This window comes from Microplitis demolitor, chromosome 2, assembly GCF_026212275.2.
Source record: "Microplitis demolitor isolate Queensland-Clemson2020A chromosome 2, iyMicDemo2.1a, whole genome shotgun sequence".
NCBI lineage: Eukaryota > Metazoa > Arthropoda > Insecta > Hymenoptera > Braconidae > Microplitis > Microplitis demolitor.
The window spans coordinates 23,123,607-23,135,877 of NC_068546.1; the positions used below are offsets into that span (position 1 = coordinate 23,123,607).

General features: G+C 26.2%; 4 protein-coding genes across 7 annotated transcripts; 2 read left to right on the forward strand and 2 right to left on the reverse strand.

The window, feature by feature from the left end:
* Positions 1 to 35: 35 nt before the first annotated feature.
* Positions 36 to 353, reverse strand: LOC106694294 (dynein axonemal light chain 4-like). Its single transcript, XM_053737041.1, has one exon. The coding sequence runs from the start codon at positions 351 to 353 to the stop codon at positions 36 to 38; it is 318 nt and encodes a 105-aa protein (XP_053593016.1).
* A 153-nt stretch (positions 354 to 506) lies between these two features.
* Positions 507 to 4,911, reverse strand: LOC103574818 (ARF GTPase-activating protein GIT1). 2 transcript variants are annotated; one of them, XM_014445246.2, is made up of 10 exons: positions 4,809 to 4,911; positions 4,040 to 4,173; positions 3,841 to 3,953; positions 3,384 to 3,701; positions 3,048 to 3,310; positions 2,346 to 2,546; positions 2,068 to 2,240; positions 1,623 to 1,982; positions 1,273 to 1,512; positions 507 to 1,157 (listed from the first exon to the last, which is right to left on the reverse strand). In XM_014445246.2, the coding sequence occupies exons 3-10, from the start codon at positions 3,951 to 3,953 to the stop codon at positions 957 to 959; spliced, it is 1,869 nt and encodes a 622-aa protein (XP_014300732.1). In that variant the 5' UTR covers positions 4,040 to 4,173; positions 4,809 to 4,911; the 3' UTR covers positions 507 to 956. The 2 variants fall into 2 exon arrangements, with proteins under 2 accessions (XP_014300732.1, XP_014300731.1); XM_014445245.2 differs by having other exon boundaries at positions 4,565 to 4,909.
* A 921-nt stretch (positions 4,912 to 5,832) lies between these two features.
* Positions 5,833 to 6,952, forward strand: LOC103574840 (tetraspanin-9-like). Its single transcript, XM_008554388.1, has 5 exons — positions 5,833 to 5,895; positions 5,977 to 6,165; positions 6,265 to 6,432; positions 6,569 to 6,787; positions 6,878 to 6,952. Exons 1-5 carry the CDS (start codon positions 5,833 to 5,835, stop codon positions 6,938 to 6,940), a joined length of 702 nt encoding a protein of 233 aa, XP_008552610.1. The 3' UTR covers positions 6,941 to 6,952.
* Positions 6,953 to 7,725: 773 nt separating this feature from the next.
* LOC103574824 (superoxide dismutase [Cu-Zn]) lies at positions 7,726 to 9,714 on the forward strand. 3 transcript variants are annotated; one of them, XM_053742795.1, is made up of 3 exons: positions 7,726 to 7,825; positions 8,822 to 9,101; positions 9,253 to 9,714. In XM_053742795.1, exons 2-3 carry the CDS (start codon positions 8,838 to 8,840, stop codon positions 9,505 to 9,507), a joined length of 519 nt encoding a protein of 172 aa, XP_053598770.1. In that variant the 5' UTR covers positions 7,726 to 7,825; positions 8,822 to 8,837; the 3' UTR covers positions 9,508 to 9,714. The 3 variants fall into 3 exon arrangements, with proteins under 3 accessions (XP_053598770.1, XP_014300733.1, XP_053598771.1); XM_014445247.2 differs by lacking the exon at positions 7,726 to 7,825 and adding an exon at positions 7,914 to 8,254; XM_053742796.1 differs by lacking the exon at positions 7,726 to 7,825 and adding an exon at positions 8,229 to 8,250.
* Positions 9,715 to 12,271: the final 2,557 nt, after the last annotated feature.

Here is a 12,271-nt window from a genome sequence, read left to right on the forward strand (position 1 = left end):
AATAATTTTAAAAAAATAATTATATATATTATTTTCTAAACAGTCCGCCATATAAGTATAGCAATATTACCACCTGTGAACATATATAAAAGTGTATTTTCTTGATGGACAACATAAAAACCATAAGACTCGCCGACAACAACTTGAAAAGGACCGCCGAATTTTTTATCCAAATTTTGTTTTATCATTTTAGCTGCATGCTCATAATTATTTTGATATTTTTCTGTAGCCGTCACACACAAATCGATTGTTTCTTGTTTCATGTCATCCTCTGGCATATCACTTAATTTACATAAAGAGTAAGTATGAGATATTTTATCTTTTATTTCCTTTTTAACTTGACCAAAAGACATTTTGTAATTTTATTTTTTTTTATTATATCACCAATTCAGTTAATGATATTAATATATAATTTATTAACATCATACAATTATATGCTATGTTATATATTCAATTGTTTTATAATAATTGATATATTTCTACTTAAATATTTTATGGTAAAACAATACAGTAGTTGGGTAAAAGTTTAATATATATATATATATATATTTGTTTGTCAGTTTTAATACAATTATTATAACAACACATTATGGTAAAACATTTTAAATATTTCGACACTCAAAAAAAAAGTCAATTATTAATAAAAATAAATCATTAATTATTATCATTTTTTTTTTTTTTTTTTTACTAATTGCACTTGGGAAGGAAGAGAAGCAATTAGGATGCTTATATCAACTACTCAGTCTCTGTTAATATATATTTTTTTTTTTTTTTAGTTTCATTATTGAATTCACAAATAATAATTAATAAAGTAGTGGTATATTTAGTTGAAAAAAAAAAAGGGAAAAAAAATAATAATTATTAATAAGATTTAATAATATCAGTTATTTTTGCAACAATCATGCATATAATTACTTATAAAAATGTTAATTTAATAAATAAGACTATTTTTATGACTATAATGATTGAAAATGAGTAACCAGGAGCTTTGTAGCTTTGGCAATATCATAGGCACAACATCTCACTTGCTGAAGACAACGTTTCGTATGCTCAGAGTCATTTGTACAACGTTCAAGACTTGCACATTCTGTTTGAAGTCTTCCTGTATTTCCATTTAGTTGCCTCAACGCTGCTCTAATTATTTCATCCAATGAACTCTGTGTGTTTATTCAAAACAAACAAATAAATAAATAAATAAATAAATAATAGTTTCAAAAAAGAAAAAAAAATAATAATAATAATAATAATAATAATAATAATAATAATAATAACCTGTGAAAATATAGTCGTCAATTCAGTTACAGCAATACGAATTTTTTCACCGCATGGCACAAATACTTGTTTATTAGTAGGATCTTGCATCGCCATCCAGAGTTCTTGGATTCCTTTAGTAACTTGATCTGTACGTCGAGTCACTTGATCAATTGTTGGTAAATTTATTTTTTGACATTCCCATAATTTTTGTTCAATATTTGATCGAGTTTCAAGCTCTGCAAGTTCATCATCTCTTTTCTTGAAGAAAAAAAAAAAAAAAAAAAAAGAAAAAAAAATTATTATTATTATTATTAATAAGTTTAAATATTAAAAATTTTGAATTAACAATCAAGTAATATTAATTTTACCAATGAAACATTCCATGGTCCCGTTTTTTTTAATCCTTGGCGTGTTTCGTACATAGATGCTGGTCTTTGATTTACACGTGACTGGGATTTATTATCTATAGAATCCAATACTGGCTCTTGTTCAATATCATCAGTATGTCCATTAACAGTATCATAAGATTGTGGAAGCTTTGGTTTAACATATATATCAATAATACTTTTTAGTTGGCGATTTTCTAATGTTAACTGCTCAATAGTTTGTTTAAAATTATCAATTTCATCATGTAAACTTTTAATCGTTGATTCGGATATATTTAGCTGCTTCTTAAGAACTTGAATAACAGCAGGTTGACCTTTTCCTGTTGTTAGTCCTACTGTTTTCTGTTTAATTTAATTTAAAATAAATAATAAATTAAATTATGTCATATACATGTATGTAGTAATTAATTTATAATTATTATTTTACCTCATTATCATTGTTTAATGACTCTGAATTAGTATTGTTGGTATCACTTCCCCCAAGCATTATGTAGTCATCGTCAGACGCGACGCTGTCGTATAATGGCTCATCATCTGAAGTCTGTGATCCACAATTTTTATTTGTTCGTTGTTCTTTTTTAAGAGCTGATACAACTGGATCTAAAAATAAAATTTTAAATAAATGATAATTCAATATCAATATAGACAATGATAATATACAAGACAAGAATATGTATAATATTAATTAAGGGAAAATAGACACACCTTGAAGAGGTGTGCAATTAGCTTGCATATGACGACGTGCAGCTTCCGTAAGAATATCAACAATAAGTGTTGCAAATTCTTGTGGAGTAAATCGTGCCAATTTCTGTCTTCCTTGATTTCTTGTTGATGATAGATATGGATTTACTGGTAAAAAAGGGACAGCAGTGCTTCTTTCAGGAAGAGTTGTGCTTGATAGCCATACTAATTTTATAAATTTTAAATAATAATTAATTAATGTACTGTACATGTATAGAACAAGAAACATTAATTAATAATAGCTACTTATATTATATATTATACTAGGAAAAAAAAAAAAAAAAAAAATATATATCTCACTTAAATAAACTAAATATTTGATAACACTCAGTCTAGTTTAAAATAGTTTATTCTAATTCTACTCACCGTTCCTTTGTAGCATTATAAAGGAAAGAAAACAAAAAAAAAATCATGCACATTAATAAGTACAAATAAAACAACATAAAATATTTATGATAAAGACTAATGATAAAAATTTATAATTTTTTGCTTGTTATTATATGAAATTTAAACTACATAATTTTATAAAAAATGTATATATTTGTACTAGTAAACATTGGCTATAATAATAATAATAATAATAATAATAATAGTAATAATAAAAAATTTATAACTGTCAGTTGAGATTTTTATTAAATTAATAATAATAATAATAATTTGACTAACCAGCTTCAACTTCTCTGCGGTCTACTTCGTCATAAACATCCATCGTTAATTCTTCAAGTAAATTATTTGGTAACATTTTAAGCCGATTACGTGCCTCATTAGTTAGTTCATTTCTTTCCAATGTTTCAGACCACTCGGGAATAATTAAATGTTCAGTTGTTCGATGGTTTGGTTTACGTGAACATATAAAATAAGTTAATCTATCGGTAACTTGATACATACATTCAATCAGTCTTTCAGCTAAATCCAAGTGCCCTGTTATCCTATATAAATTATAAGTATTTATATTTATATTAATAATAATAATAATAATAATTATTATTATTATTATTATACCTAGCAATTTCGGCGGGTGTATGTCCATTAGAATCAACCAGATTAGGATTTCCTCCATTGGCAATAAGTAATTCCAATTCAAGTGCTTGACCAGCTCTAGCTGCAACATGTAGTGGAGTTGTACCTTTTTCTTTGTAAAAATAATTTGGATTTCCTCCCTGTACTATAAGTCGGAGAGAAGTTTCCAAATTACTAGTTCTCACACTGCTGTGTAATTGTTTACTCAATTCTTCTTCGCTGCAAGACTCATCTTTACTTGGTCGCAATACAAATGCCAATTGTTGATGTTTTGCACGAATAAAATCTGCTTTCACAGGACTGCAGTATAATTTATTATTATTATTATTATTATTATATTTTTATATTAAATCTTAAATTATCATTACTATTACTACTACTACTACTACTACTGCTATTATTATTATTATAATTAGTATAATATATATTTTAATCGTACTATAATGGATCTTTTGGCTGAGGTTTTTTTCGATTTACTTTTGAATTATTTGAATCAAGAAGTGAGTATTCCCATATATTATTTGCTCCATTGTCATTTAAAGTATGTACCATCTGAAATAATAATAATAATAATAATAATAATAATAATAATAATAATAATGCGTATATTTATTTAAAAAATTATGATTAATAATTACAGTCAGTAAATAACTACTCCAAAATCCTTTATGGAGAGATTTAACATGTGAAACATGTCTACCAAGACTTCTATGTATACTGCAACACTCGTCGCACAATAAAATAGCTCTATTGATAGATGCCCATCCTGGTTCTTCAATACAATACGTATTAATTATAATTTTTATTATTTGTACAACAATAACAATAAAAGTAATAGTATATACATATATAAAAAAAAGAAATATAATTAATGAGTGTGAATGTAGCAAACATCAGACAAATTTAAAACTATACATAAATAGAGTAAATGATTAAAAAATCCACTTATTGACTTGAAAATTTTTTAAATGTGCATTTTTTTTTTTAAATTTTACTTTATAAGTATTTACTCTATTTATTAAAAAATTTAAATTTGTCTGATGTCTGCTACATTTACACTTATACATAATTATAATATTGAAATAAAATAAAATAAAAGACTATTAAATAAATAGTGTCATTGTAAAAATTTTATAATTTAAAAATTAATAATATTTTTTTACCAAGAGCTCCACAGTCAGCACAAATACTGGATGTTGATGTTTTATACTTGGGTCGTGACATTTTATTATTTATTTTTAAAACAAAATATTTATAATTATATTTTTAATAAAAACTTGAATGTTATATTTACAAATAATAATTTAAACAAAGAAAAAAAAAATAAATTTTTTGTTTATCTCATCTATGACGAAAAATGAGAATAACTATGAGGATGAAAACAAAAAAAAAATTGATATCCCCTACCAGCAATTTGCTGCAGATCCTTATTAGTACAATAATAACAGTCAAGTCAACAGACACTTTTTTTTTGGTTTTTTAATAATTGCGTATGTGTGATGTACGTTGAGAAAAGAAAAAAATATTCTTACGCCCTCTTCTCTGTTATGATTGTAACTCAGTGTCGGTATAATAGTTTTTTCTGACTGCTGACGGTAATATAGTATTTTTAAAACCACCACGACAAATTTGACGATTTGACTCGATGATTTAACAACCCGCGAAATACATTTGATTGTTGTTGTTGTCTTTTCCCTTTATTTGTTTTTCTTTCGCTCAATAATATTTAAATTTTAATTAAATATCATACATACATTAAGATATAACATAAAAAATGAAATTTAATGATTGGTCCTATTTTACTGAAGCGGTATAATAAATATTGCAAATTAACTAATTTTTTATTGTTTATTAAAAATAAAAGTTGCTGTCGATATTTTTCTGAATTTTTAATTTAATTCTTATTCTACGCTTTAGGAGCATGTATTGATGTAAGTGATAAATATATATATATATACAGAACATATGATTATATTAGGAGTAGAGATGATATGTATACGTAAATTACTTTTCTATGTATATTGTTTTAATATTTTTTTTTCCTTTTTTAAATATTTAATAATATATATTTTTATTAGCAATAGTTGTATCCATGGTGACAAGGATTAAAAACATAACGTGTCTAAGAGCAAGTTGACCAATTGGCACATGGGAATCCCCACGTTCTCCATTTCAACATTGTTATCCTGTACTGGACAATGTTATACTGTTATACATAATTGATAAAAGCTAGCTATGTAGAAGCTAATCGATTTGCAAATTTTATTTCTCTCCTTTATTTTATTAGTAGTATCACAAACTATCTACGCGCGGAAGTCTCAACATTGTTTATCCAATAAACTTTTTTGGCTTGTATTTTTCTTCTTTACTTTTTTTTTTTTTTTTTTTTTAAATTTTCATACTAGTACTTTAAATAATTATAATAGCAATTATGGAATCTTGTGGAATGAATACTGTAAAGTATCTTCTTTTTTTTTTCAACTGTATTTTTGCGGTAATAATTAAATATTTATTTATATATATATAGATAGAATAAAGCAATAATAATAATATTTTAAAAAAATATTTATTTTAGATTTCCGGATTTGGAATACTAGTAACAGGATGTATAGTTCTCGCAGACGTTACTAATTACAGTCACTTTATGCAAGGAAGAATATTAGCTCCACCGATTCTTTTAATAATTGTTGGAATGATTGTCTTTATAACTTCCTTTTTAGGATGTTATGGAGCAATAAAAGAAAAACACTTTTTACTTATTGTAGTATGTATAACGAATCTAATTAATTATAATAACATTTATCATTGGTTACTTATTTATTTTTTTTAACTGATAAATAACTAAATATAAATAATTAATTAGTTTTCAGTCGCGTTACTTACCATTTTCACTGTCCAACTTGCGATCGGTATAGCTGTTGCTGTATTTAGATCTGATGTTTCGGATGTATTGAGAACTGGATTGAGAGAAGCATTACAAAAATATAAAGCTGAAGAAGATGGAAATGCTTGGAATTCTATTCAAAAACATGTTTGTTTATTATTTATATAAGCATATATATATATATATATATCTTTATTACTATTGTTATTATTTTACTTTTTTTTTCTTTTTTTTTTTTCCTTTACCTTCAGGATTAATATAATATCAAATTATATAATTTTAGTTTCAATGCTGTGGTGTAGATTCTGCAGATGATTGGTACGGAATTATGAATGGATCAGAACTTCCAGAGTCTTGTTGTCAAGATATTTCAACAACTTCATGTGATAGGTTCGAAAATACTACAGTTTATCTCAAAGGTTGTTATGATATTCTTGAAACAAAAATTCGTGATAATTCTAAGGTACTGATGGGAGTCGGGATTGGAATTGCAATCATTGAAGTAAGTAACTCATATATATATATATATACATATATATATATGTGTATATGTATAAATATTTGTTTAATTATTTTTGTTTTGTCTATATAGATCATCGGTGTTATCCTAGGTTTTTCCCTCGCAACAAGCATTAAAAGAGAAGCAACGTCATGAAATAAACCATAATTCCTTATTATTTTTTTTCTTCACAAGATAATAAATTTAAAAAAAAATAATAATATAATTTTATTTATTAAATGCGTGATAAATAGATGTGATAAAAATCATTAAATCGAGTTGCGGTATTCTAATTTAGCTTTTTTTTATTAATATTTATCTTTTATCCAGCTTTAATGTTTAAAATTTAAATATTTTCCCATAAAACATCAATTATTGTATTTATCGATTATTTTAAATGCTATATTATATTTAAAATGCTGTGAAAAAACTATTTAATAATATACTATTTATTAAAAATTATTGTATAATATATTTGTGTGATTCAATGAAAATAATAAAGATTTTGAATATTTGTGAACAACTCGTTGGCCTATAATATAATTTTTATCCGCACTAGACTAGATTCATACTCTTAGTCATCACAGTTTATTCGCATCGTCATTATTATTATTATTATTATTATTATTATTATTATATTATTATCATCATCATTATTCATTTAGTAATTGAAGTTATTTGTCACAATGAATTTATCTTTGACAAGAGTATTATTGTTATGTGCTTTGATAGTCGGAAATTTGATTAATTCAGTTTATAATAATCTAGATTTTCTATGATAAATATTTACGGATTTTTTGAATGACATACTTTAATTTCATTTAAAGAATATATTCTATTTTATTATTATTATTTTTTTGAAAGTATACCAGTCAATGATTACGTCTTGTCTGAAGGTGAGCTAGTTGAAGAACAAGTGTTGTATGAATAACTTATGGTGATATGCGTGAAAATTCACACATAAATACATGCATCGAAATTAATTGTCCAAGTATATAATTCTACTAACGTTCACTAAGCAAATATAAAAATTTTATTTTTGTGAGTGTTAACGTTATTATTATTAATATAATTTATTTTTTATTGTATTGAGGGATAGAGTATTAACTTAATAGCGTAACGGTAAAAGTAAATAAGTAAAGCAGTGTGTATAGGTTGTATAGAGTATCTAATCGACTTACTCGCCTGGGGACTCATTCATTCAGTGTGATGAGCTTTGTTTATTCAATTCGAATAGGGTAGTTTATTCATCCTCCAAATGATAAGTAATAAGCTAATAAGAATTAGATTGAGGGTAACGAGGAATGAGTTGCTGATGACTTGATGACCGATGAGGGGATAAGGACTTGAGGAGATGAGGGAATGTGGGGATGAGGTACATCAGATCTACTCATATAAGTAGATCGTAACGCATATATTTTTATTCAGTTTATATCAGTGCTGTGAGACCATATAGTCGTACTTTAGTTGGTATACTTTCACTTATTTATCATTATTTTATTTTATATTTTATTCTGTTATTTTATTAATTTAATAATTTTATATATATTTTTTAATCCTTGGATATATTATACACATGTTGAGCAAATAATTTTGTACTATCTTAAAAATATAAAATACACATTATAACATATATATAGTAAGCTTAATCAGATTATCGTCTGTTGTTGTTGGACTTTGTAAAAAAAAAAAAAAAAGAAAAAAAAAAATTACAGTATTTATATTACAATATCTGTGAATATCAAGTATTCTAACAATAACAGGATCGATATTTTCTGGGGAATGTCGAGGTCGATATGTTCGAGTATCCAGAACAATGCATGGAAAAAAAACGATTAATAATAAGCCCGTTAAGTTATTACTAAGTTAATATTAATTGAGAGAGAATTTCAGTTGTGCAATTTTTAAAATATGATTAATAACAATTAGATTATAAATTAAATTATATTAATACTTAATAACTTATTGATCAATCGTGACAGTTGTACTGAATAATACGCGATTATATATGAATTTTATTATTTTTATTTTTAATAGAAAACAAGAAAAAAAAATGAAATCAGTCATATTGCTGTTGGCCCTTGTCGCCGTGGCAGCTAGTAAAGATATTGTTGCAGTTGTGAAACTCATGCCACACGACAGTACCAAATTTGTCACTGGAAATATTAAATTTGTTCAAAGTAATCCAACTGGGCCTGTAACAGTTACTGGAACAATTAATGGACTTACTCAGGGTAAACATGGATTCCACATTCATGAGAAAGGAGATCTTACCGACAACTGTACTTCCACTGGTGGACACTATAATCCCGCAAATGTAATTAATATATTTATATTATCATCATCATCATCATCATCATCATCGTCATTATTGTTATTTATAATAATAATAATAATAATAATAATAATAATAATAATAATAATAATAATAATAATAATAATAATAATAATAAATTTGATTATTTTAGCAAGAACATGGAGCACCAACAGACACTGTAAGACATATTGGAGATCTTGGAAATATTGAAGCAACAGCTCAAGGTGTTGCCAACGTAAATATTGTTGACAAAATGATCTCTCTATCTGGACCATATAGCATTATTGGACGTGCTGTTGTTGTCCATTCAGGTGTTGATGATTTTGGTAAAGGAGGACACGAGTTATCAAAAACAACTGGAAATGCCGGAACTCGTTGGAGCTGTGGCGTTATTGGAATTATGTAAGCGAGAAAATATCATCATCAACAAGAAAGAGAAAAAAAAATTTATATACATATATTTATACTATCATCATTTTTTTTTTTTCCCAAGTATATTAAAATAACAATCTTACTCATGTATTAAGGAGAAAATTTAATATATATCGCAATTAAATGATTTTAAATCGTTATGATTATTAATTAAAATAATAAAATATTCTCCACGCATTTAGTTTTGGCTGTTTTCATATTACTATTAATAATATATTCAATAAAATGTTTAACAATATGTATATTAATTTTATTACATATTTTAATCTATAGATTATCATTTTCCTTTATATCCTTTCCAACCAAATAATATATGTATACATAAAAATAAATTATTTTTCAGATCTCCCGAAGAAAGTTATTCATCATTCGGATCGTCGATTTCCGTTGGTCATATTTCTGTACTTATACCGTCGATTGTTTCATTTACTTTAAATATTTAACTTTCCGCTATGAAAATTTAAAATTAAAAAAAAAAAAAAAAAAAAGGCAAGTTATTGGTTTCGAACCGATTTTCGAAAATTGAGTTTTCATCAGATCTCGACATTTTGAGGTCCTAGGAAGCTATTCCAACTATTTCCAGATGGACGTCTGTGTGTATATTGTGTGTGTGTGTGTGTGTTTGTTTGTAAACTTTTTTTGTTCGACGATATCTTTAGAATGAATCAACGGATTTAAACGTTTTTGGCGGCAATCGAAAGGAAAAAAAAAAAAAATTTTTTGTTTTTGTTTTTTGCGTATAACTCATATTAAACCACTTGCTCGATTCGCCTCAAAATGTAATCAGTTCTAAGTCGTGGTGAGCTTTTTCGATTGCCACCAATAACGCTTGAATCCGTTCATTCGTTCCAAAGATATCGTCGGACAAAAATGTTTTTTTTTGTTCAGTGAAATGTTTTCGTACACGTATTTTTTTTAAATTACTGAAAATGATACTTAACTTTTTGTATCTTTATCTTTATGCCGTTAAATGTTTTCAATATTTCATTATTTTTTTCTTCTTATGTTATACGCTACAAAATAGTAATTATTTTTTAACCTTAACTTAAAAATTTAACTTGAATGTTGTACTTAAACTTATGTATAAATTAATTAAATTAAAATATGAGATGTCTTCTTTTTTTTTTTTTATTAAGCTTTACTATAATAAAAACAATAAAAGTATTGAGTAGTATATTCAGAACAAGAATTTAATATTCTAAATAAAAAATACAATACATGCATTATCATGAGCAATATTCAGCAGCAACACTATCATATAATTATCATCATCATCAGCAATCAGCAGGAAGAACAAAAAAAAAAAAAAAAAAAAAAGAAAGAAAAAAAACTAACGTAAACTTTTTTTTTTTGAATTTTAACGATGAATGTTGTTGATGGCTGTCAATCTTTTGTTAACATTTTTCTTACTCTAACATCTGCTGGTCTTGGCTGCTTGGATCTTCCACCTGCTTCTACCTGCGCATTGCGCCGTTTAATTTAGATACACATCATATACACTATATTGGTTCTTATGGTTCTTATTATAAGACTATAAGTATGCACTTATTATTAGATGTAACGTATATACCTATACCCTATACCTGTATATTAGGTTTCATGATCACTTTCGTTAATAATGACATCTGTGTGGATTCGCTTGTACTCGGCAAAGAGAAAACCCATTTGTTATACATTCATTTATTTTACTTAATTTAAGTTAAATCATTTTGTTATAATATTTTTTTAAAATTAAAAACGAAAATAAAAATAAATAAATAAATAGATAAATTTGGGTAATTGATTATTTAAAAATTTTGTTATAAATCCGACAGATGTCATGAGTTGTTGATTAAAGTATGTAGTTTCCTGTAGTTCGTTGTAACCGATAATAATTTTTTATCTTGAAATCATATCTTTAGAGTAATTGAAATTTAATATAATCTAATAATAATAATGTAATCCAATTAAGTTTTAATTTGCTATGATTTACGGTAGAGTATGATACAAGAATTGACAAGAAAGTCATGCACAGGGGCTCCAGGTGGTAAAAATGGGTAGAAATCGTGACTTGGACGGCTCAATTCAACGTATAATTTATAATTAATGATCTAGAAGACTAAAAATTGTTCCGGGAGTAGAAATTGATCCTCTCTATTGAAATTGACCAGAGTATGACATAAAAATTTACAAGAAAGCCATGCAAAGGGTCTCCAGGTTGTAAAAGTGAGTGATAATTGCGAATTTTGCGGCTCAATACCACGTGAATTGTTGTAAAGCAAATAGCAATGTAGAGGTCTGAAAAGTCGATCGTATTTTTTAACAACTTTGCCGAAAAATACTTTGTCCCGAATTCCAAGGAATCTTGTAATTCCTGGTGGACTTAATATTACGTCGAAATTATTCCTCAATAAATAGTCAAACCCATTTTGGTGGAAAGGGAGTTCAAGTTGAAAAGCTTAAAAAGTAAAGGGGGTAAAGGAGTAGAATTTAGAAATATAGTTAATAGTCGCATTTGTCGCACTTGCACAGGATCCACAAGATTAAGTGATGGTAAAGTAGCCTTAGCGAGAGCTTTCGTTTGTATAAATCTTTGTTGCTAACCAGTAAGTACCATAAAACTTAAAAAGAAAAGATGGGTCAAGTATTCCTGAGTATTTCTGAGTATTCCGTAGTGAAGCACCCTTGATTGTTTGTGCCAGTTTGTGCGTTCTAACTGAAATAGTCAGAAATAGTGCCCTTACTTTGTTATTCTATTT